The following is a 27,617-nucleotide window of genomic DNA, read 5'->3' on the forward strand; positions in this document are numbered from 1 at the left end:
CTCTCTCTCTCTCTCTCTCTCTCTCTCTCTCTCTCTCTCTCTCTCTCTCTCTCTCTCTCTCTCTCTCTCTCTCTCTCTCTCTCTCTCTCTCTCTCTCTCTCTCTCTCTCTCTCTCTCTCTCTCTCTCTCTCTCTCTCTCTCTCTCTCTCTCTCTCTCTCTCTCTCTCTCTCTCTCTCTCTCTCTCTCTCTCTCTCTCTCTCTCTCTCTCTCTATATATATATTTTTTTTTTTTTTTTTTGTTAAATTTATTTATTTTGGGACTGTAACTTGCATAGTTGTATTTCAGAATAAGTAGTGTAAATGGTGCTAAAAGGTGAATCAGTGTCCTTTTCCATGTCTATTACTGGTTGAGTGCTAAACAATATATTTGCACCATGCTGTAGTCAGATGGAGTACCTGCCACGACCTACTGATCTTTTTAGTATTACTATAATCTGCATTCTTAGTTTGTGAAGGCAGATATCTTCATTTCTTATTAATTAGCTAAATTGTACCCCGACCCCCACCCAAAAGGAAAAAAGTTCACTGTTAGGAATATTTTTCACTTTAAGCCCTGCAAGTGTGGCTGCAGTAACAAGCTTGCTGTGCCTGACTAACAATATGTCTGTGGTTTGGAAGTACTTCCAAGCCCACATATATCGGCATCGGTATTGGTTGATATCGGAATCGGAAATTGAGAGTTGGACAATATCGGCATATCGGTTTTTGGCAAAAAAAAAAAGCTAATATCGGACATCTCTAGTTTTAAATTGATGAATGTTTTGTCAGAAGTTTCATATTTCTTGAATTGCTGATAGAATTGGAGAACTGCTTTGAAACTGCTACAACTGACATTCGGTCACCAGCTCAGCTCAGGCTCCAGTGATTTCACTAAGACACTAATTCTACACCAAATAACTGAAGAATTTGATTTAATAAAGAGCTAACTAACTCATTTTTGGAGTCTAAAAATTAAACTAAATGGGGTCATTTGCTAGTTGATTGTTAAATGCGTGCAGAGATGCTTGTCTACTTCAAATTTTTAACAGTCGCCTACTGCAGCTTCCCAATTATCAAGGGGCAATAAAAAACACTTGCAGGAATTTAACTGCACTTGAAGACATTTTACCAGAAATAAGTAGGAAAGAAAACAATTCTGCTTAACTGGAAAGTTAGGAATAGTATATTCACTTTGCAAAGTTTAGACCTGTTATCAGAATACTTATGTCTAGAAAGTGAAACATTAAACAATGAATTTAACTGTCTGTAGGCACCTTTCCTTTTCCTTCGACCCTTGACATAAAGGTAAGTCTTCCTAAAATGGCACATTGCAGTTGCCAATGTTATATATAAAGCAGTGCATTTTTAATATGTCTATTCAGTGGCTTTGGACTATCATGCTCATTCATAATTGTACTTAGGCGGGGTTTCTGTCTAAGAGCAAACTTCTGTTGATCTCCATATCCCTGACCACTCAGTCTATCACACCTCTCATCTACTGGGCCAAACTGCTGACAGACCACAGTAGAAAGCCTCCAGCATTCAAACCCCTCACTTCATAAAGTACAATACTGACTGCAGTTAAAGTCCTTGCAGGCACTCATTTCAGACTATGCAAAAGAAGGAGGAAGGAGCCATTTCCGCAATCTCAATACTCACCATGACAAAACAACTCCATGTATAGAACCAGCAGTCCTATCTGATAAAAACCTATAAGTTTGGTAACTTTGGTCCAAAAGGAGGTTTAGACTGCTTCTGTTTCCTTACAGGTTACATTTTTACTATGACTGCATTAAGTTTCATGACACCAACTTCATTTATGGCTCAATGTGTGCTGCAGTGACCAAAGCACTTGAACAAATGACATGCTATTTCAGGTAGCAGATATAGTAAGTTGAGAAAAACAATTGTAATTTATAGTCCTTCAGCATCTGTCCCTTCCTGCCACCACAGAGATCAATCAGCACAACAGCACAATTGTTTTTTTTTCATGTTAATTTAAAGCAGATGATTGACCTTTGGGGAGACTGGAGGGATAAGGACTTACCAGGGTTACTACTGTGAATAAGAACTGTGATGAAAAACATTTAATGATAACTATTTTTCAAAATGAAGATGAAACTAAAACGTAATACAATGTAATAAAAAGAGGAAACCCAACGTTCCCACCACATTAACATCCAGGCAGAAGAACATTAAGTGCTTTGATCCTGAGGACACAAGCAGATTAATAACTAAAAGCTTCATAATTCAGAATGGTTTGATTTTACTTTTTTCTTCTTTCTCTACAAAATTAAAAGCCTGCTGTACCACCATGAATCTAACATCACAAGCACTTATAAGAACAAATGACAAACAAATGATTCAAACAAATCAGTCTCCACAATCTTGTTTAAACTCATCAAAATCAAATTCAAGTTCCTTGAAGAATGCTTTCCAATTAGTCCCCACACCAGCATTCTGTTCCCAACAATCACTTCATCTTCCAGTCTTTAATGGATCCAAATCAGAGAGCTGTGGTTACAAAAGCCTGATCAATGCTTGTGAGTCTGCCACTTCAGACAGAACACAGAGAAGAACAGCATCTGCTTCTGACATCCACTCGTAAAAAGACAGTATAAAGACCGAAGTGAATTATGATCTTTATCAACAGAAAATGATATCATATGATAAGCACCATATGCTGATGTACATGTCCGAGTTGGCCAAGAGTTATCAATGTAAAGTCACAGTCGTATCTGGCACACGAAATGTGGCAACTGTAATAGAATCAAGCAAACGGGGAAATGTAAACATTTTTCGCAATACTGTTTTGAACAGTCATATGGCTACTAAAACTTCTGCATCATAAACCATCCTGGGAAGTTAATGGTTTTATTGAAGACAAAAACATTACTGAATATAGGGCTAGGTAATAAAACAATAGCGATATCTACTGCCAATAGACCCTTCATCAATAGCAAGGATAAAGTTGCTCCATGAGATGTTTGATAGTTTCACTAAAATGCAACAATCAGAAGCAAACCACCATTAAAGTGCATGACGAAAATGCAAGTTCTTTGCATGAATAAACATTAAGAATGTCCCGTCCTGGATTCATAAATAGCCTATCATATCATATCAACATAATCAAGTCCCTTTGACCTCCATAGATCTTCTTATGGCTTTCGAGTAGATTTATCAGTACACACTAGCCCACTCACCCCCGACCACAACGGCAAACCTCTCCTGGAGGAAAGTGGCAGGGTGCATTTCTTGCCATTGCACGATGGGCTTCATGATCTGAAAAAATCTCATGTTCCATTTCACCTCTGTCCAGAAGAATGTACTCTAAGCAGTTTCCTCCAAGGGGTGGCAGCTTTGATGTTGGAGGGTGTGCGGATTCGGGGCAGGGTCTTCGTCCAGTGACCCTTGGTTCAGACAAGCCAGTCTGAACTATACCCCGAGCAGAGTATAGTGACTTCACCCTGGTCATCCTCTGTGCACCTCGAGATTTTACTTGCTTTCCTAACTGAATGTGCATCAAGGTTAAATCATTCTATTTTTCCTTAATTGTTTTTAATACATACATTTATTTACTTTGTTATACTTTTTCTGTTGTGCTCTCATTTAAATTCTCACCTGTACACGTTGACTAAACAAGCGAAAGTAGTTAAATTCGAAGCAGAGTGGTTAAGCTCAGAATAACTTTTCATTTTCTCCCAGGCTGTATTAAAAGTAAGTGATTAATATCAATCAGTAACTATTGACAGACTGAATTTAAACATTTTTATTGTGATACATTTTTCAGCTCTATCGCAGAAGCCCTGGAAGAGGGGAATGCCAAAAAAAACTGCATGGAAAATGCTGACAATTAGATGTGTGTTTAAGATGAGTCACGGTCATCAAGGACAGTGTTCCTATATTCCAATTGCTCATGTTACAGAGTTGCCTTTGTGGCCATAGTATATTTTTGACACAAATGACAATAGCAGCACAGGGCAATTGTCCACTGTGTTGAACTTGACTCATCAAATAACCAATTACATATTGACAATGCTGGTGGTTATTAAGACAATTATTTGAAATTTGCATTCCTCATATCCTGCCACAAAGTGTGCTTTTCCTTGGTGCTGTGTGAAAGCAGATATAAATGGATGTATAGGATTAGGCTTAAATTCATACTGTTATCAATTAGTAAAAAACACACAAAAAAAGACTTATTCTGCCCTCTTCGTGACTTTTGACATCTCTTTTGTATGTGTATATTTGTGAGCTAATACAGAAGTGCCTGAGATAGCTTAAACAAGCTTTTACTGCTCTAAAGACCATTAAAGGATTAAAGAAAGCCCTAACCCATATATAATATGTACATCGGAATATATAAACACTGCAACAGGTGATTTTCTGTTGCAATCCCCACACGGTGAATAATTCTCTTTGATGTTTTGTCGTCATGTCCTATATAGTTTATTATGTTGTACTGTGAAAGAGTGCCATGCAGTGGCTGTGTTGAACAGGATGTGGCCTATTTTCTGTTTGGAGGAGACAGAGAGAACTAGTATTTCTAGCCAGATCCCATGTGACAGGCAGACATGACAGTGAGGCCAGCTGTGCTGAGGGGGATGCATCTCCTCTCTCTAGTCTGCCTCTCTCGCTCTCTTTCTTTTTTTCCGGTTTCTTTTCTCTCCGTCTCTCAGTCTCATTTTTTTTTCCAACAACTTTGAGTCTCCTCCCACTTGTCTCCTTCCTACCTAAACATCGGAAAATGATTCTTCCTAAGAAGTAATAATCTGTTCCCACCACTGCCAGCCACATTTATGTTTATATAATGTTGTGTTGCATCCGCTCAGTATTTTCAGCTTTAACAGACTTCCGTTTCTCAGGCATTTGTCCATCCAGAAAAGTAATAGAAGAAGGGAAAGTATGATGAAATAAGGGCAGAAACTTGACAATTTCAAACGCTTTTGTATCAGTTATAAGGATCTGCTGAGTGGTTTGATAAGTATGACAATGATGTGAGTCATTTGGTAAAGTCTTCAGAGTCCCTGGATCTCAATCTGTCCCAAAAAATATATATAAAAACCTTTTAGATATTTTTATGAATTACTTGTGAAGCACTTTAGTGTCATTTTCTATAAAAGGTAGTTTGCTCATTATGTAGGAAGATGACTTCCCCTCAAATGTATATGTATGTATAAGGAATTTATAATGCCATCAACTATTAGAAAACAAATTTTAAAAAGTTTGATTTATATAATGATTATATTTTACAAAACAAACAAAAAAAAACTTCAAATAATGTATCAAAATACACAACATTTTTCCAAGTGCCCAAAAGTGTTACCAATACTGTGGAAAATGTGGTTCTTTTATATTCCATGGATAATTTGCTTCCACTTAGCTTTTTTTTTTTTTTTTTAACTTCTCACTTCAGTAAAATATTCCATGATTTTTTTGTCAAATGGCTATTGGTTGCAGCTGAGTCATTTTTAGCTTCTCGATTCAGTTGAGAAGCACTATTTATTTAAATTTTTTTTAATTAATTAATTTTTTTGAACCAAATTTTGTTACTAGAAAATGTTTGCACTTGCAAAAAGTTTAAATTAGACATCTAGAATAGATTAGTTTTGGTGAACTGTCACCATTTTAAGCTTGGATTTTTTTTGTTTGTTTTTTTGTTTTGTTTTTTTACCAGTGGGAATGCTCATCACACATGGATACTTAAATAATAATCAGAAAGACTTACAATTGCATCTGCTTGTACAGTTTCTGACTCTGGTAAAGGGTGTAATTTTGACATTTAAAAAATGAGACAAATAGACCTTTGAAACCTACTAGTGAGTTCTGAGATAAAGAGCATTGAGGTTGGGTTTCACTATGTTCTATCCACCGCCTATACATGAGAAAAAAAAAGGGAGCGAGAGAGATTCTAGTTGATCAGATGTGTGTTTAAAAACAGCCCACTGGCACTAAGTAAGCGGTAAGCAAATAAACCACGGGTGTGCTCCAGGTTCTCCTGGTTTTCTAGCTTCTTCCTCCACACCTGACAATATCTAAACAGCTGTCTTGACTAAACTAAGCAGGACTTGAATGCTGAAGACAGGAATATGTAAGTAATGCTACTGAAATACTCAAAATAATGAAATGCCTTGACAGATTTGAAGACAACAAAGGTTGATGCTTCTCTTCTTTCCTGTCCTGCTCCATCTCCTTCACCTTCTAGCACTCCCTCGAATCCCTGTATTCCCTCATGTGGAATTATTGATGTGGTATATATAGAATTATTGATGTTTTACATTAACTGATGGAATAACCTAATCTGCGAGCACACTGGGGAACACTAGAAAGAGGCAGCACATGGGATAGGTGAGGAGAGTGCACACAAACACAAAAGACACATGATTACGGAATCGGTCTAGCGCACAACAATGTGTTTCATTACAAAGTTCAGACTGCTGTCAATCTACAAAAACACTCGCACAAAACCTCAGTTTGTGCATAAGCAATGAGCTCGGAGGAATTTGGGAGGATTTGAGTGTGCTTTTGTGCTCTGTAACAATATCAGGGTCTGTTTGAATAACAGTGCGCAGCTCAACACCTCTTCAGGCAGACTGTCCTCGATAAATTTATGAAATTAAAGTCATCTAATTAGAAGGAAAGCAGAAGGGAGCGGATATACATATATTGTGCTCTTGCACACATAATGTACTTATGTAAATTTTTGCATGCTAGTCAAGGCTTTTAACCTGAAGTTAGCATGTCTTTACCCTCTTCAGCAGAGAGCGAGGTTTGATGCAGTTTTGGGAGGCATGACATGTACACACACATCTGCGTTTACCATCTGTAACACATGCTGCAGAAAAGCTAACAATTCACATTCATTAGCTGAATTAAGGGATATGCTGATACTGATTGTAGGTGAAATACATTTGAGAACACTAAATTTATATTTCATTTCTTTAATGCCTTCTGAAGTCATCTTTTCCCCCCTCAAGCATGTTGTCATTATTCTCTCCTTTACTCTCTTTACCTCAGTCTCTTGTCCAATCAACACCATCCATCAATCCCTTTTTTTTTCTATTTTTGAACATGATGGCAGGCAGAGTACTGCCGACAGCCGCCTGTCCATCTGCAGCTTCTCCCTTGTGATGCTACCGTCAGAGATAAAAACCTTGAGGCTCGCACAAAGTGTCAGCTTTTCACAAATGAGGAAAAACTCGCCTTGTGTAAGGAATGCAAATTTTAGACATTGTACAACGACCTGAAAGGCTGAGTTTGGGCCCTTGGCGATATTAAGCTTGCGCATCATGCAAAGGGCCTTGTCACTGCTCAGGGGGAATGGACAAATAAGGGGAAAGAACAAGAACACAAAAAACCCCCACAGTTTTTACTTAAACAGGTTTTAAATCCCCTGTGGGCTTAAGTTAGGGTTTTACTGATGTTGGTTTTTAAGGTCCAATGCCAGTGTGTTTTTCAAAATCATGTCTGAGCTTTATTAGAAGAAGCAAGCTAAAAACCTACTGCAGAGAGAAAGCTCTTGAGCATGCAGACACTGTGGGAGTCTCACAGCTAATTAGGTTCATGTATGTGCAGCAGCACTAAGTGCATACGTGAAGTGGATAGATGTTGGGTAATTCATAAATGCGCTCTCAGACAGTCACATCACTGGTCTCACAGCTCCGAAACAGCTGAGTCAATCACAGTGAAATATGACAACATTTACTCAACAAATGGAAATGACTAACTGCATTTATTCAACAGTTTTTTCTCCCTCTTTTACACAGTTAGTTGTCAAATCACAATAATTAATGGGTTTTTCAAGAGTAAATCATGAGATGCCACATGGTAAAAAAAAATATATATACTTAAAAAGGAAGCCATGATGCACAAGATTAATGAAGCATAGTAATCCGACAATATCCACATAAACATGTAGAATACTGAGCTGTAAGCGGTCGTTCTGATATGTATGCCGGTGCGTCAGGCTCTTTTGTAGCAGCCATATGATTTATTTAAGGTAAATTCTGCTCTGGCATGGCATTTCTTAAACTGGAGGTTGCAGATTTATCAGCAAATGTATCCTGCTGCCTTCAGATGGGTGCAACAATTTAATGAATTGAAGAAGAATGCATCTATATTGTAAGCTGTGGACAACACTGTTAAGAACCATCACTAAAAACATAGATAAATTAATACAGGCAGCTTTCTCGGTGTTCTTGCTTTAACCTTTTAAACCACATAATCCACTGGTGCATTCAAAATGTAGTTTGTTTTAAAACAATTACCAAAATTACACCATTTATCAGAGCAACAGTTAAAAAAATAAAAAAATAAAAAATAGTGCTTGAACTATTATGCAGAACCTTTGGTTTTATTGTGGAAAAACAACCAAATGCAAGTTCAAAATCGTGATACTTCATCGACGTCACTGTATAAATTGCTAAAAAACTGTTGGCATTCACCAGATTCTGCAATAAATTAAAAATCCTGCACTCCTCTGTGCAAACTAGATGTCATTACTCAGTCTCCCCATGAATTTGTGATGTTGTGCTCACAACAATTCACACAAATTCAAACAATCTCCATGAATTCTGCACGGCCTTGCATTTTTGTCCAATCCACACGTGCCAAGCTGTGAGCGTGTGTGAATACGTGCATGCCAGGATGTGAAATTAACTTTTTAACTCACTGACAGATATGTCCAAATGTGACTCATTCAATTGTAAATTATCATTTTGTGCCTTAAATCTACCAACCACTTCATGTTAAACCAATATCTGGCTGGCGCTAATTTCCCACCGTGGTGTGCAAGCTTGTGTAAATGGATTTGAGCATGTTATTGCCAATTAAAAAGTTGAAATACGTTCTAAAAGCTGAAAAAAGCAACTTTTTAGCAGTTGTCACTGTCTCCCGCAATTTTATCGCAACAAATACACTTAAAACATTGCAATTTACATCACAGTTTTTTAGAAAAGCTGCCGCAAATTCAGGCATTTTAGGCTGCAATGATCTCGAAAAATGCCCACAAAATCCTGAAGGGACTTATTCATGACTCAGCTGTGATGAACAGTCAGCACAAAAATTCTGATACATTTGCACTGAACTGGGCTGAACTGCAGGCTGTGTTTAAATTGAAGATGGGAGACAAATATAAGAAGCCTTTATTTGTCATGAATACATTTTACAGCATTGGGAAATATTGTTTTCGCATATCCCACCCGGGTCAGAGCACAGGGTCAGCAATGGTACAGCCCCCCTGGAGCAGGAAGGGTTAAGGGCCTTGCTCAAGGGCCCAACAGTGGCAACACTGGAGTTTGACCCTCTGACCTTCTGATCAGTAGCCCAGAGATTTAACTGTTGTGCCATCCCTACAGCTGAATTATAATTTTTGTCAAATACATATTTTTTGTACGATTTATGACATTAGAACTTTGTTAAACTGCACAAAAGATACTGAGTTCTCTCTACTTCTAGCAATAGATGTGCCATTTTCATAGAGGTGCAGGATTTTATACTGCAGCGAAAAATGAGCCCACTGTGAGTAAAAATGTGTCAGCAGCATAAAACGGCAAGAAACATGTAGGGTTCAGAAAGTTAATCACAATAAACTTTCATTTTTGATGCCAAACTAAATGTATCTAGCGGTTTGATAGTGTCTAATGAAAATTATTCTCTACATTTTTGATCGTCTTAATTTAAACACATTTTCTGAAGTATTTTGTTTTCTCTTGTTGGCAAAAAAAAACAACAACTAATTGCCAGTGTAGTGACTTAGTCTGACTGTTGGTGCTGGTACGACCATTACACATTTAGAGTCCTATGTTTAAATGTGTATAAACACAGGCGTTATCTGGACGGTTACCCACTAGACCACTTCACTGTTGATCTCTTGTTCGTAGCTGTTGGCTTCTGTTCAGTCTCCACCTCCGTCACCACCTCTTCCTCTCTCTCTCAGTGGTGCAAATGTGTTTACCGATGGCCTCTTAATACACCATCTCCTCCACCTACATCAATCCCCTGCACGCTACCACACATTATCCATCACCTTTGCTTTCACCTGTCAGCATGGACTGACACACACACACACACACACACACACACACACATACACACACACTGCATGCTGACACTCATTCTTGGACGTTACATTTACATCCATGTGGGCATTTCCAACACACACACACACACACACACACGGTAGGTTAGTGGTTAAATGGGCCTTGAATGAACAAAAAGGAAAAAAAAAAACAAAACAGCAGTCGAAGAGTCAGCGAACACACAAGAACAGAAGAGGACCCCCCCCACACGCACACACTCACTCACACACACGCACACGCACAGCCTATTTGACTGGCTGCCAATACTCTTAATGAAAGAAGTGATGAGTTATTGACAGCTGCTGTGTATCTAAAGCTGCTGAGGTGTCTACTGCTGTCTCCTGTGTGCTGACACACACACACACACACACACGCACACAAGCACACACACACAGGTGGCCATGGAATTCAGATCTAATGTCCGATACAGCATTCGAAGCAAAACAGTTGTGTCTCACTGGGTGTGTGCCTGTGTGTGTGTTTGTGATATTGGCAGTGAGAGAATATTGAGCACATCATCTTTGAGCACACTGGTCCATGAACACTGTTTATGTTGAGCTGAACCTTTGTGTGTGTGTGTGTGTGTGTGTGTGTGTGTGTGTGTGTGTGTGTGTGTGTGTGTGTGTGTGTGTGTAGGAATGCACATACCTGCATGCCTTCCTTGAAGTTTCGATAAGGCCCAGTGTGTGTTTGTGTGTGCGTATGTCAGCATCTTTATGTAATGCACAAGGAGATATTTGAGCAGCAGCCGGTTTAAGGGCCCAATTATAGCCACTGACTCAATACGCTACTGAGGCTAATTACTGGATTTACAATAATGAGTATATGTATACAATTGTCTCTCATCACCACACACACACACACACACATACACACACACACACACACACACAACAGCAAATCTGTTGTTGTAGGCAACGGGTGGGCCAATGAAGGATTCATGGTTTAGTTTGAGATGACTGTACACACCCCCAAACGCACATAAAATTAACAAACATATCCACCCCTGTGATCTTCCATCCTCTTTCCTCTCCTCCTCCTTCCTCCTCCTCCCCTCGTTTGGTGTGAAATTAAATATTAAAGCCCAGCAGCACATGAGTCAAGGTGCTTAATGATGTCGACTTCCAAATAAATTTCTCTGGAGAAATAGATAAATACAGTGAGACAGGTTTAGGGACAGAAGAAGAGAGAAGGGAACTAGTCCACAGTGTATTATAACATTCAGTACAAAGGTTTGGTAAGACGACTGAAAGCGTGAACTATACAGGACCCACAGTGACTCAACTCGACCTCACATTGTGGTCATGCCAAGGCAGTGGTGCAAAGGTGGCTCTAAGGCTACATTTCTGGCAAAACTGCATAACAAACTGAAGTCTGCAACCATCACATCAGCCATAACCTTGATCATTTAAATTGCAGAATTTTACTTCACCTATTTAGTTGTCAAACATGATGCAGCAGATTGAGAGATCCTCATTTTTGGTGATTAATATAGATCCAAAAGCTCCAAAAACCGTTGAATCCTACCCATAATGCAGCTAATACCATATTTCATTATCCTTCCTTGTAGTAAAACCATCTTCACAATGACATTTATAATATACAGATGTTCGCAGGGAAAACATTTTTGCCATCGTAGCTCAAGGTGAAAGCAAACTGGCATCTGTTATTTAACACTATTTAGCACACAACTTACAGGTCAGGCTGTAGGGAATGCCATCGCTTTTTGAAGCATTTGGTGGAATTCCAAAACATTGAACAAAACAAAATGCTGAGGCTACTGTTAGACCAAAAGTCACAAGATCACCATCGTAAATAAGAGAAGTCAAACTGTTGGGGTATCCATTCTATTACGGATCTATTCAGGTTGATTGATTTATTATTTATTAATATCATCCCAGCTCAGGCTGTCTTTTTGCCTATAATTTGGAATCCTAACCTTCCTTGCAGTGCAATTCAAAATTTAAATGAAGGGTCACCCTGTGCTATTTTGTATGCCACTGCTAATGATGTGTAAATAAAGACACATGATAAAAAATACAAACAGGCCAGATGTTATGGAATGGTAGAATGTAAGTGCAATGTCACTATGACCTTCCTAACAGACTAATTCTAAAATTAAATGAAAGGTCAGTACACTGTATTTGCTCTTCAGGCTGTAAGCTAATACTGCTGTCCAAAAACTGATCTAACACAATACATCATTTGGCAATGATATAGGAAAGAAATAGATAATATATAATATATTCCCTTTATATTTACTTTGTAAATAGAGGAAATATACACTTGCATTATAAAGTAGCCTGATCTAGTATAGTGATGCAATATGAGTGCAATGTCGCTACTCTGAGTCAGTAACCGTTGCAAATGTCATTAGAAAACTTCTGCATTTTTAATAGAAAATGCAATCGTGACATTTAAATACTGTATATTAAGGCTGCCATCATTTTAATGGTAAGTAATTACATTTTGGATGTTGGTTGAGAGTTTGAAACGCTGTCGGATAGCTCGGTTTTAGTTTACTGAACTGACCTCCACCCACAACCGTTGATCTTTGCCTGCAGTCTGCTGTCCTACATACATTACCTGATTTTAATGCGTTCACATTTTTCTGCAGTACAGCTTAGGTTTAATTTTCTCCTCTTGCAATGAATCATGTGTGGTTCAAATCTCACATATACAGTACTTATATACATATATATGTAACACCAGTTCTGACACATAAAGGTGATTATTCATTAAGCCTCTAGGCTCGCCAAAGAAATCATCACAATTACATAATTTCTCAAAGACAGAAACTAACGAAACAAATAATCAGGAGCTGTTGTTGTTGTTTTTTTTTTGTTTGTTTTTTTTTTTAATTCCCTGACAGTTTCTGAAGTAAGCATGTGTTCTGTCAGGAAAAATAACCCAACCTAAACTTTAAAAGGTGATGTTTCCCCAAAACACATGTATTCTACACTAAGAATGTGATCAAAGATAAGCAAATTTCTTTTTGCAGATCCTGTAAATTCTTAAGTATCTTTTAAATAAATTAATAAATATTTATTCTGCAACCACAAAGCTATTAGTGACTCAGTCAGGATGAACACTGATGTGACAAAAATGGAATTTTCACGTGAATTAGGCTGAACTGCAGGCTGTGTTTACATGGAGCAGAAAGGAGACAAGTGTAGGAGTGAACTTTTAAAAATCCGTAAATCATCTACAGTATGAAGAGCCACCATTATTTTCCAGTATTGGTAACATCTGTGAACACTTCAAAAAAATGTAAATAAGTCCATTCCAGCCTTCAGTTTTAAATAATTACATATTCAGCTTTCTTCGTCTTCTTCTTCTTCGTCTTCTTCGTCTTCTTCGTCTTCTTCGTCTTCTTCTTCTTCGTCTTCTTCGTCTTCTTCTTCTTCGTCTTCTTCTTCTTCTTCTTCTTCTTATTATTATTATTATTATTATTATTATTATTATTATTATTATTATTGTTATTTTATCATACTGCAAAAAGTACCCCAGAAACTGCTTTGGGTTTGGAGAGTTAAATAATATATTGCTGGCACTTTCATATAGCACTGCTGCTGTTGCATAGCAACCAGCCCAACAACAATAGACATCAGTGTAGAAATCAGAGGAGGAGATGCAGATGAATAATAATGCAATGACGTGAAGGTATAAGCTGTATTTCATCTCTGTTATTCTGGACAATATGAGATTACTGTACCATAAGACGGTTGCACTAACGGTGCTGGTGAGAAATACTGCTGTGTGGTGTACAGAAACATGGCTACGTGAAAATAGTTCAGACCCCATTAATACCCTAAATAACTTTTAGGCATTTCCAGCATGTGGAGGACTAGCTTCCTGGTTTTGCAATTATTAATGAGTCAATACTAACATCTCCATGTGTCTGATCAAGCACTGAAAGATTCTTGTGGTAATTCAACAATGAACCATAAACTTTGTTGGACTTTGCTTATGTTTTCATTTCAATTGAAGATAAAAAGATGTTACCATCATGCTGGTATTACGTAATACCAACCAAATAAACTCAATAATCAATAATAGTCAAAGTGAGAACAAAGTTCATTGGAGCTTCAGCCGAAATCAACTGGACTTCTCATGTAGGTTCTTGAAGACGTTTCACCTCTTATCTAAGAAGTTCTAACTTGAAAGAAGGCCAGTTGATTTCTGCTGAAGCTGTACGATTGCCATGACATGGATGTCTGAGAATCTACACAGACATGAAAACAAAGCTGTTTTACAGTTGAAATCTTGACATCAGGACTCATAGAACAAAAATGTAATATAGGTTAGATAGCGACATCACAAAGTTAAAAGGCAGGCTACAACTGAAATAAGTTCACACAGTAAACTGACAAAGACCAACAGAGAGGGAAAGAAAGAAAGAAAAAGAAAGACAGATTCATGCCAAGGCTGGTCCATCACACCTTTGGAGTAAATATGCCTTCAAGCATAATCATGTAACAGTAAATTACATCTAATTACTCCTTATTGTGGCAATAAGGTGTTGTATCATTCTCCTGTATTTGTTAGTACAGCACATAAATATTACAGATGAGACACTAGGTAGCAATTTGGGACAGCTAATGACTTTTCATCCGCTCAAGTGTCAGTAAACAGAAACCTGCAGAGGAAAGACACTCGAGGAGGGCACGGCAGAGATTTCTGGTTCCAAAATAAAATATTTTTAAGTCTTAAAATTAAAAATCAAGATAATCAGACAGTGTGAGATGTGACAAGCTGTGCGATTCTACAGAGTGGATGCTGCTGAGCCTCCTCCGGCGAAACTAATCTGTTTTCAAAGGCTTATTTATATGGCAATGACACTAATGAAGGACATTTTGACAGCATTACAGCTCATTCATGTGCACTCAAACTAAAGGTTTTTCCCTATATGAGACAGCTTTACTGTATATACATCATAAACATGAGACATCACTCATGCTTAGGTATAGAGATTACTTCTCTATCACCCAGAAAAGACTATGCAAAACCTGTATTGGAATGTTTAGGCACTGCAGCAATGGAAGCCAAAGAAAGTATGCTTTCACAGCTTTTTCACAGCTCAATAGGTCTTTTAAATTTCTATAACCACCTCACTGCCCCTACCACACCGCTCGCTGTCTCATTACCAAACTAAGGTGACATCTTGGCTCCTGTGTTGAGCATCGAACACACCATCTGGTCCAGTATCACCTTATCCATTTACTTTCCCAAACACACACACAAACACATGGAAAGAAAGACATTTACGCCTCTACATATGTATGAACACACACATATACACCTGTCAGTCTAGTAATTACCTGCCTCTAAGCAGAATCCATTAGACTGGACAAACAGGGGTATAGTGAAGCCAAAAATACACACTTTCCAATGGATTTATTTTTTTGCAGATTGGTAATAATGCTAGCTTTGCAACAGAGATGTCAACTGTGACATTTTTCTATCACTACACTGTGAAATACTAAGTTTAGAAGACTTCCCTGTGCCAAAAAGCCCTGTAAAGGACTGGGGAGCAGTGGTAGTCCATATGTATCTATGGGTACAATGAACCTGGGCATGAGGCCAGCATTACAGCAAGCAACTTGCTCTATTCCACCATACCCAATTTAACATCACAGCATAATTAAAGAGACTTGGCAGCCCCTAGCAGCAGATTTCATAGTCCCCTGCACTAGACTAGAGCTTGTTGGAAAGGGCTGTAGGATTCTACAGAATACCATGCTATAAAGAGATGGCACGGAATTTCCATAAATAAACTAATTAACAGAATGACTATTAGTTATAGGAGAAAGTCGGGCATCTCAGCCAGGTTTCATAGGACATCAAGATGAGTTTGCATGCCATTGTAATGCAATCACAAACCCTGAGCAAGCTTCCAGAGTAAACAGGTACCAAGCCTACCAGTACCAATAGATTTCTTCCTCCCTGATTGCACTAATATGCATCAGCATCCATGTTTGATGCAGCACACTCACATCTTTAAGACTTTATTAGAATTAAATTTGAGTAAATATGCAGACATGCAGCCAATTAGCTCTTTTGCTCTTGCTACCATGTGAGATATGAGAACGTCTGGAGCAGTTTCAGCTCTGTTTTCACTGAAGTGCTTTGGAGATGATGCAAAACTTGTTTTTACATGAACTCAACAACCATCAAACGCTAAATAATTAGCATGCACAGTGGCCAGCTAAATAATGAACTGCTAAGGAGAAGAATTTTCAGCACAATATTCTCCTGCCTCCCAAAATAGCTTGTCAACATCACTTTGTCATAATGGGGAAATCATAATTCAGTATTGAGATCACTTGAGTGGGTTAATTAATAGTATAAAAATATGATGCCTGGTAATTGCTCATCCTGCAGAAAAGTGTATAATAAACCACATTTTGGTAGCAAAATTTCAAAAGAAATTAAGAAATTTGAAGCTAAGTTGTTTTCTCCCATTCCCTCTTGCAGGAGTATCGAGCCAACAACCCAACCTACTACCCGAGCCACAGCTACCAAAATGCTCATCTGATCAGTGACCTTGGGTTGGATAGCATGTGATACATTCTCTAAAATGATTACTCATCTACTAACAGCATATCTTCACAATCATTCAGAAATTGCAGTACAGTATAAACAAGAAAATCACTCAGAGAGCACAGTACTCCGCCTGGGCTGCTCAGTCGTTGTATGATTACCAACGGATGAAATCTTTAAACAATTTGTCATAGTTAATAAGTTATGGTAAGAAATATTTATTGGGTTATATTAAAAAAATGTAGCAATGAATCGATAGAGAATAGTGGTCACATTGCAGTCTCAGTGGACTCGTTTCATTATGAAAGTCTTGGAAATGGAAGGAGAATTCGATGTGTCATGTGCATTTCAATAGCACCTTATGGTCACCTAGCATTACATAGGTTTTGTTTAAAACATTTCATTTTGTAAATCTTTGAGTAAAAATGTTTTTGTTGTGCGCATTAACAACAATTTATCTCCAAATCTCTTATTTACTCTTCCCTCTTTTCCAGGTCAAGGTTTGCCATTTTCACAATACATTGCTGACTCAGACTGCAACAACCATCCACCTTACAATTATAATGATCATAACAGGAACGCAGTGCACAAGAAACAACGTCATAATTCATTCAGTAGTTCTCATTTTCCTTCACCGGCTGTTTGTGTGCATAGGCTAACATCATTGCCTATGTTCAGTTTACAGCTGCCTCTCCATCATCATTGAAGCAAATAGCTTCATGCATTACGTAGCTGTACGGCCATTTTGGAAAAGGGCCCCCATAAATAATGACTACAAGTGAAATGGAAACTACGGGAAAAGCTGTTACTTTTCACCACGCTGTGTCTACTTCTGTTGTTCACAATGCGATGTCTGAAATATGCATGAGGCAAAATGTGTCCCTGCTACAGCTGTAGCGATGAAGTGCAAAAGACAAGAGGAAAGGAGCGAAAAAAAAGGAAAAGATTGATTCTTTTTTTTGTGTGAGATGAATCTTAAAAATGGGGCAATGTTATGGCATTTGTATCGCCCACCCTTTCCGCAGCTACAGTGGCTTGTGTTGGCAGTGCGCCAAAGGTTCAAATGTCCTTCATTTAATATTGAGGAAAGAAGAAATAAGCTGCTTATTTATTTATTGTAATGCAAGTGTCATGAATATGTATGAGCAACTATCAATGCTGTCACCTTGAGCACAGGAGCTCGCATGTATGTGCGTGTTAGTGCAAGTTGGAGTTTAGGTGAGTGGATGTGTGTGTCACCATTTAGAAAAACAAAAGGTTGGAAAACTGTTTAAACAAAGCAGTCAAGGACGTTCTCTCCCTCTTTCTTTGACATTTACCTGACCGAGCAACAAACAGCCAATTCCGAAGGCACTGAACCTATTCAACATTTTTGGAATGTTTTAAACAGAGCGACTGTTAAATTCTGACTACATCCCTTTTACTTTAAGAGGTTTTGTGCACTCTGTTGTATAATTCATAGTGTACTGAACTTTACTGCTGGTAAAACAAAGCTTAAATACAGCTCAAAACCAACCTTGCCACACCCAATCACAAGACAAGAACACTGATACTAAAATACTAAATCCAGAAATATTTTTTGCAAATTTCATTGAAGTAAATTTCCATACAGCTCATAGCAAAATAGCCTCTTTTAAAGTGATGGCAACATAATGAGGTATAGCTGCACATATTCTGATTATTTATTCGTTCCCTTGATGTGAACACTGTGTCCAACAAATAATTTAATAACCCTTTCAGCCTTTCTCTCATTTGAGCATCTCTTATTGCACAGATTTTGAGATCCACTCCATAAAATGACAAATTACTCGCACGGAGGTCTCCAGGACTTCAGCTACAAAACATTGTTAAACCAAGGAATGTGAATTTGATCTATATATTACACACTGATGTTATCTTGTATACTTTCGTACAAGGCCAGCGCATTTGTGTATAACCTGCATATCACCTAAAACATGAAATAGTTCCTTTCAGTTCAAACACAATGCTTCAGTACCATTTCCAAGGTTAATAAAAGTACAAGCCCAATTTCTGGTAAAAGTTGTGAGAGAAAGTAAAAGCGAAAAGACAAGCATTCATTCTAGGTTTGTGATGGATCTGTTACGTTCTAAAAACAAGGGATGTAATTGAATCTAATATTGACATTGGGCATAAATCGTGTGGTGCCGGCTCTTTCTTCCAAAAAATACGCTCCAGTGGAACTAAACTGCACTTGAGGGAGACACATTTTCTGCTAGATTACATTTATCTGTGACATATCACAAGTAAGGTTCTAATTAACATATTTTTGCCATTTGTTTTACTGCTTTCCATGCCGCTCCTTTTCAGTCACCTGATCATATATAAGATGGGGAGGGACTGCTCACCCTGTTAACCCAGAGAATGAAGGAGAAGCTTCAAACATGATGTGAAAGGGTCGTATTTAAACCCACACCATGCTATTTTCCTAAAGCTATCCACACAGAATGAATGAAACCCTTAGAATAATGATCCTGCATGGGACGTGAATCCTGCTCTCCTGGATGAAAGACCTGTGGCTGACTTGTGCTTCCAACCTCCTCTCCTGCGTACTTATCTGGATTTTGTGGCACAGTAGCCTTTCCTCCTATGTCACAGCCTTATCCTTCGAGGAGATAATGCATTTATTTCACTATGGAAACGATAATGCCGTTTGCATAGGAACATAATTTCTGGGAGACGGGACTGGAGGTGGAATTTATTGTTTTTTTAAATGGGCATCATTTCTACAAGGGATCTAATAAAGGAAATCCATATATTAATAAGAGCAGGTAGGATTCATTGGTTTTTAAAGATCTTTGCTGCTAGTAGCATTTTGGTTTATTTATTTATTGCGACATATTACACTTTTATCTAATTGAAGACGATAATTTCTTAATTTTCGATGAGAAATGATAAACATGTGCTTAGTAAAAGTGTCCTGAGTCCAAGTGAAGGTGTTATTAATGTCATGCAAATTGGCTTGGACAGTCCTTAATTGCAGATATTAAAGATATTCCATACTGACTTTTCAGCATATTATAATTCAAGTGATTTGAGAGGAAACTAGACTTCTGTCCTTCATCCTGGCTTAGTTTTCAGGCTTCAGATAGTATAAATCTGTAAGTCAACAGTAAGAATAGGAAGCAGTGGCATAATGGGTTAGCCACAAATTAACGCTGACTTTTAGCTGCCTTATTTTGATTACTGCAGCTTTAATTTTATCCTTTTTGATGCAACATCTCCCTTTATGCACAAGCTACTGCCAGACTGTATGTTTATTCCCAAGTATGAATAATGCAGAAACTGATATCCCTGATGTCCAAGAACTTGAAGATCAACTGATCACTGATTTAACGTTGGTTCTGTTGTTATATACATACTCCTTGATTCTTAAGGACAAAACAAAAAAAAAGAGAATGTTATTCTAGAAGTAGCTGGCTGAGTAAATGAGACACACAAGATTGCCATCAACTTTCTCAGACAGAGTAAATCAAATATGTTGGCACATTCATATTTTCTGGCAATATATCTGGTTCCACTTTCAGCTCTCAGCAGCACAGACACTTTCTGCCAATTCACAATCTCTATTATTAACCAGATCGTACTTGAGTCTGCTTTGGATTGTAGCTGCTTTATTCTCCCCATCAAGTACTCTAAATTTATTTCTTTGCTTTGCTTAATAATTTGATTAATCTCTGTTTGGAAAGCAGTTTGTTGTGATTAAACTTCCATTATTTGGTACAGGACAGTAAAACTGAGGATTAAGGCCCTGAGTAAACTATCCATGCACATGTGTGGTATACAAAACGTGCTCTTCTAACAAAACTATATTGGGAACCTCTTACTGACATGGTATTTCTAGATTTGAGTGGTGCTTAAACTTGGAAACATGCCAGCAACCAGAAGCACAAAAGCACAAACATTACACTAAAGACACTAACAGGTTAATTTAAAACATGACGTTTTACTTCAAGCACATGATGTTCCTGTAGATTCAGGATTATGTTGTGTGATACGCCTCTCTAGCTAAAGCCACCGGGAAATATCTTAATTATTTTTGTAAATTCGGGACTGGAGATCACAAGGGACGCCATTAATAACTCATATTTGTCCTTGTCCATTGTAACAGCTGGACCACATGTCAACTGTTAAGGCGGCCAGGAAGAACCAGCCAGCACGGGGAAGCTGAAATAACATGATTTCCTTACAAGAATATACAACAATTCAGGTGGAAAAATACAACCATGGTTTCTTCTAACATCGGCATTCTGCTGATGTTATCTCAATGATTACTGATTAGATTGCCAAAAATTCCCAAAATTCACAGACCACCTTCTTGCATCCACAATACATTTAATTTTAATGATCCTTTACTAAAGCACTGCTTACAATGCTTGGTATTTTTGTGTGAGAGAAATATAATGCCTTGTAGGGGCTTTGTTGACCTGAGATGATCAACAATCATCTTCTTTTATTGTTTTTCAATGTACACATTTATACATACACAATCTGTCTATAGTCATACTAATGTGGTGGCGCAACTCCTGAGTTTCAAACTTAGCGCAAACGTTAGTGTTTCTTTGATATTTCAGAGATTTAATGACTACAGCAAATGATAATAGGCCTGAGGCTACTGGTGATGGTTCTTGTGCTATTCATGATTCAAATCATTTAAATCAGAACTGGAGCATGACAATGATGAAGCTAGCTCAGACAGTATGAGACCTAAATTGTGCTAACCACACAAAAAAGCAATGCTGTTTCGTGGAAACCCTTGGCCAAAATTGATTCATGAAAATCCTTTTGGATATTAGGTGCCAGTGTAAGAGTAGTTACAGAAGGCTGTGTAGGATGACAATATAAACCAGAATATAACAGATATAGGTAACAATAATTGATGAGTTAATCAACATTTGCTCTTACAAGAAAGGTGCTTCTAATATATTAATATATTACATATTAATATAATATTATAAAACATATGGGCTGGTAACAAGACTGAGTCCTGATCTCCACGAATGCCCCCTGACTGTCAGTTGGTCTTGTAGTATAAATACAGGAACCACGACAGCGAATTCGAGCAAAAATGTGTGAAAGAAACATCAATATCAGGTGTTGATCATCATCCCACTCCCAGTAATTACGACGTCTTTCTTTGAAAATGGTCTAGTATGTTCTAAATAACATATGCAATTGCAAAAAGTGTACATACCTACATAACTATACAAGACTATGCCTGTTCCTGCAAATGGTGAAACATGGTGCAGATTTGGCTTTAAGATCAACAGCTTTTTAAATTATATTTTTAAAAAAAATAACAAGTAACATAATAGTCTCTGACATCCATGTGAAAAGGCCATATCTTCAATAGTTGGTAAGCAAACACAGAAGAACAACAATTTGGATCAGAGCAGATTGTATTCTGTTTTTTCTCTGTATTTCTCTATTGCTTTTTTCAAAGTTAGATTCAGAATCAACTGAAGGTTCAGACAGCAAAAAACTTAAAAATTATCCAGACACACACACACAGATCCATGAATCCATCCAGACAGATGCCAACACACGCACATAAGCAAACCACATGAACATGGGGAAAAAAAATACCAGTGTGGAGAAGTTAAGTTGTGAGTGGAGGTGACAGAACCCCTCCAGGGAAACCCAAACACAAGAAGGGCCATGCCTATTCCTGCCTTCTATTTCCTCCACTCTGTTTGTGTGTCTTTGTGTGCGCTGGCTCCCACAGGATCCTCCTTCAATGACTACAAAACTAGGACGAAGCCCGAGGAATAAGAGAGAAAGAGACACATGCAAGAGAAAAAGGACATAGGAGGAAAGTGAGAAGGTAGAGGGTGAGGAGGTCAGGATGGATAGAAAGACACAGACAGACACGAGGGAAAAGGCCAACCTGTGCTCAGGGAGATCAAGACGGACAGAGAGAAAGAGACGTAGGAAGAGGCAGTCGTGAAGAAGAAAAAAAAGTGGTGAAAAATTCCCCATCTGTGAAGTTGCCTGCATCTTGACGAAATTCACATCTACAATGGATCTTCTCTTCTAAGCCCCTCTGGAGTGTCGACAGTGCACAGGAAATTCAGAATAATGCAACATGTTGAAATATTTCAGGAACTATTTCAGATATTAAATAGTGTGTACATGCACTGGGAAATGGCCTAGTTTGCAGTTTAAATGCCCTAGTTTAGTTTTTAAAAGCCCAATGCTTAATTCAGCATAAAGTAAACATAAAGGGAGTTTAAACAAGACGGAGACACCTTACAAGGAGTTATATATACATATTTTTTTCCTTTTCTTCCCTGGTTTGACAGCATTTAGGAGTGAGTAGCTTATTCCATAAAGCACATTGCTTGCTGTAAGACGCAGTACTTCAAACTAGCCTCTAGCAACAAAGCGAATCTCAATATGAGGTGCTAAAATGAGTGGAAACTAATTGATTATTGAAGAAAAGAAAATCCAATTTTCTGACAATGTTCTGTGCCAGTTTAAGTTTGTGATGCCTAATAAATGTGTGCCTAACCCTAACCATGTTATTGTTGTTTTTTGACAAACCCACTTCCCGTACTTTCACCTACTTCTGCATAAGTTTGCGTTTTTCGGTTACCCATAATGTCTTTTGACAAGACACATAGCTGAGTCAACTGTGGATTCAGGTGGAAACAGTGCTAGCAAAACACACACAACAACCAAGAACGAATGAAAAACGAGACAAAGCAGAAAAGTAACCAAGTATCATACAACCCTGTCGATTTCTTTGCAACAAGATGGATGAAGACACAGATGTTCCAAAGGTTTGCAACAAACAAACATGCTGCAGTGCAATTTTGATTGCAAACTAGTCCTGCAAGAATCCATTACTTTCATTATTGATTATTTTGCAGATAATCTTTCTTAGTTTTGGGATTTTTGTACTTCAAAACATGGTGAAAAATACCCAACATGTCTTCCCAGACTTGACGTCATCATGTCTTGTTTTGTTGAGGCAAAAAGTACTGAGTTTTGATATGAAGCTCTGACTTTGCATCTGACTCACGCATCAGGTTGAGCTTTTCCTAAACTGACCTGCAACTGTTCCATTTGAATTTCAGGCCACTGACGTTAATTTATTTCAATTTTAAAAGCAAGTTGTGAATTCATGCTGCCGAGCGCGAAGAGGACCAACCGCAGTGCTGCTACTTCTGATCTCAACAACGAGACCACTATCCCAGCATGTGATAACTTAATGACCACGCTCCATCGCCGAGACATCAAAAACACTACTTTTAACCACAAAAGACTTCTTTGAACCAGCCTGGCAAAGGATGACACAATAGTCCTTATGAGGACAAAGAGATGAATCCCACAGCAATTACACTGTGGCTCATCACTCTCATGCTGCCCTGTTGTTTTGCTCTTTCTGTCCTCATCTCACATTTAGGGCTGGGCGATAAATCCATTTTATCGATTAATTCGACTTTGTACTTAATGTCGATTTGTTTTAATGAAAATTGATTTTCTCATCAACATCCGCCACCAACGCCTGCCTGCTGGGCTCCTGTAGTTCAGAGTGTGCCCCCCCCACCCCCTGCTAAAAATCAGCTGTTTGCAAGTATGCAGATCAAAAACTCCAGTTAAAAATGAGCAGCGGAATTCCTGTAAAAGAAATAAAGAGGAAATTGGGTGATCAAAATGTACACCAAAGTACTGCTCCCACCACATGAAGGTGGAGAGACATGAATGTGTAAAAATCGACGTATATGTGCAGTTATCATAACAACGTCACCATTTTGGCATTGTGACAACATGAATGTGTGGTCTACCACACATTTTTGATGGCTCTGTTTTAGTAATTGCTCAGTCTTTCCAAATCTTGATTAATGGATATTCGAGACTTTGGGGGCATCATAAGCATAAGTTCCAAATTCCCACCCAAGCACTCGTATTCACCTGTGCTAATCCTGCAGCTAAAAACACAAGGATATGAGAGTCCTTCCTCTTCTGCTGACTGTTCTTTTCTGATTGTTCCTCTTTTATAAAGACATGTCACAGTTGATTTGATTGATAATGACTCTTTACCACGTTTATTTCTTCCTATCCAACCCTGTTACAAAATGCGTTCCTTCGGCTGCACACATCTAGCCATGAAATTACCCAGTCACTCACCATGATCTGTCCACTCACTCCATGCACCACTGCACTGCACTACCATGTCACTGATAATGACTGAAGTACTAGACAAATTCACAGAAATAGCTGCCGTCTCTCCAGAATTGCTAAAGAATTGACTCTAGGTCCCCTCAATGCTGCACTATTGTGTCCTATGTGATGCGGTACAACTCATACTGTAGCCTGCAAGACATGCCTTCAATAGCAAATGAAATAAATACTGATACTACCGTAGTCTGCAATCACTGAACTGATTACATCAACCAATGCACACACTTCTTATTAACTATACAGGCCTTCCTTCGTGGGATTTCAGTTCCCTGTATCATCCAGTGCACTATCTGTATTTCTTTTGCTACGGTCATTTTAATGTGTCAAATGTCTGTAATAAGTGTAATAAATTTTTGATTGCACAAAACATTTGAAAGCGTTAAACTATCTCAGTTTGTAAAACACACTGCACATTATAATGTCCAGTAAACTTAATCCTATAACACAAAGACATACTACATTTTATTTTCATTTGTATATGAGGTACACACTGGTAATATTGTTTACATTACATACCAAACAGGAAAAATCAATGTGTCTTCATGCTTTAAACCTAAATTAATTTATTCACATTTTGATTACCAATGCATTACTATATTCAAGACTGGACTAACTGAGCTTTTATTTTCTTTTTCCAAATGAAGGGCATATTGTGAGACTACGATACAACAAGAACATGCTCAGAGAGAGTTGTTCCCTCACATTTAACTATTTTTTTTCTTTATTTTTTTATTTTTTATTTTTCCAATACAGCACACATCGCAAAGCGGCTTGTGCTGCAACAAAGCCACAGATCTGCAATCTTCTTGTTCTTTTCGGTGCAAGATACATTGTTTTCTGGACCTAATCTCCCTTTATCACAAAATGAGAAAATCCACAAGAGATTGTCTGGGTTTCGGTTTCTAAATGAGGATTTTCCATGCTGTGTGACTAATATGTAAGCTTCTATAATCTCCCAGTTTAAGTGCATTTCCTTTCTGTGTATTTGCCCGTGCAACACGTTTGAGGAAAGGAGATGACAGGAGAGGAGCGGCGAGAAGAAAGGAGGAGACGAGCGGCGAGGTTACAAGCATCTCTGTGGCTGGAAGGAAAGGGATACGTGGTAAATGATAACGCAGGCCGCTGCCAAGCCAATGACATTAACACCCAGACCTTATCAAGGACACTGTCAGCATCTCTCTCCCTCTGTGCACACACACACACTGTCACACAAACATATCCATACACAAAAACGTGCTCACAACCAAGAAGGAAGAGGCTAAGAGACAGAGAGAGAAAGACAGAGAGGAGGTGGAGGGCATTATCTTGATGAAACAGTGCTTGATACAGTAGCCCGAGCCAACCTGAACACAACTCTGCTTTCTTTTAATGGAGATTACACAGTCAAGGTCCAGCCTGAGCTCATCTTATTTAACACTGCATACAGCTACATCACTGCAAGTGCGTGTATGTGTGTGTTTGCGACAGTGTGCCTGATGTAATGCGCTGCTATCTTGCCACACATCAACCATCATTACTGCACACCTCCTGACCGCCCATCTGGCAGCCAATCAAATCCCCCACTTTTGCTGGCCAATGGGAGCACACATCAATACAATACACCTCGCCATCATTCCGTCATCACAAGGTCTACCAATTACATGTCTGATTCTGGGTTTTTAGCAGCAAAATATGCCACTGTTATCATCTGTAGGACATAAAAGACGCCTTCTGAAGTCTGACGAATCTGGAAAGGTTATACCTGCTCTGCTCACTTATGCTTTCTGAAATGCATTAAGTCTTTTCATCCAGAAAACTACTGGTTCTGACATCTTGACACTCCTACTTAGGTGCTTTAAACTGATGTTAAATTCACTTGGAGGTAGTGTTTAAAAGGTCCTGTCTCTTAACTTTAGCGTTCTAAAATCCAGCAGATGCCCCGAGTCAAGACCTGAATAATTCGTAGACCTCGATCGTGTGACCTTTTTCAATACTCTACCACACAGTTGTTCCTTTTTCCCCCCTCTTTTCTTGCTGTTTTTAGAATGTTTCTTCTTTCTGTGGCATTGTATAGTTTGTATTCAGATTATACATACCTCCTTGTCTACATATTTTCTTGCCCGGTTTCCTGGCACATTCCTTGGATATTCTTTTGACTGTAAAATGAATAGAAAACTAAAGAATAACATGGAGCCCCTGGACGCGCAATGCACACAGGAGCTGGCATGCACACACACACACACACACACACACACACACACACACACACACACACACAAACGCACACACACGCACACAAACGCACACACATACAGAGCTGATTCAAAACGAGAGGAAGGAAGGGGGGAATAAAGAAAGAATGAATCACACCAGCTCAATCACAGCAGTATTCAGTCTATCAGTCAGCCAGCCAGTCATTCAGCTAGTCAGCCAAATCAATCGGTGATGATCATGACAACGACTGTCTTGTTTAATGAACTGTAGCCATTGTGGCAGAGCACAATACGCTATGATGAGCTACAGACATGAGAGAGGGGAAAAGGGAGAGCGCCTGCAGAGGAGGGCAAATAAAGCAATGAGGAGAATGAGGAGCTGGGGATGAGAGGAGAATCTGTTAGAGAAGCAAGACAGACAGGATTGAGCTGGAGCAGAAAAGGTCAGGAAGGACAGAAGATGGAAGGAAAAATATGGAGAGCAGCTATGGAGAGAAATGAAAAGAGGATAAAATGGCCTCAATGGATGCAACTCACACATGTGCAGATCCTCTTTCACAAGTCACACGTTCACACTCATGTAGTATAAGTCTTGTCATGCACATTAAACATGCACAA

At 38.5% G+C, this 27,617-nt stretch overlaps 1 protein-coding gene across 4 annotated transcripts in view; it reads right to left on the minus strand.

Annotated features, from left to right (window-relative positions):
- Positions 1-27,617, minus strand: part of nlgn1 (neuroligin 1) — a 427,486-nt gene that overhangs the window by 260,899 nt on the left and 138,970 nt on the right. For 2 of the 4 annotated variants that reach the window (XM_055005278.1, XM_055005275.1), the window contains exon 3: positions 26,883-26,942. The exons of the other annotated variants lie outside the window; for them this stretch is intronic. In XM_055005278.1, the coding sequence (XP_054861253.1) occupies positions 26,883-26,942 (60 nt within the window). The remainder of the gene's footprint in view (positions 1-26,882; positions 26,943-27,617) is intronic. 4 annotated transcript variants of the gene reach the window in all.

This window comes from Amphiprion ocellaris, chromosome 2 (genome assembly GCF_022539595.1).
Source record: "Amphiprion ocellaris isolate individual 3 ecotype Okinawa chromosome 2, ASM2253959v1, whole genome shotgun sequence".
Classification (NCBI taxonomy): domain Eukaryota; kingdom Metazoa; phylum Chordata; class Actinopteri; family Pomacentridae; genus Amphiprion; species Amphiprion ocellaris.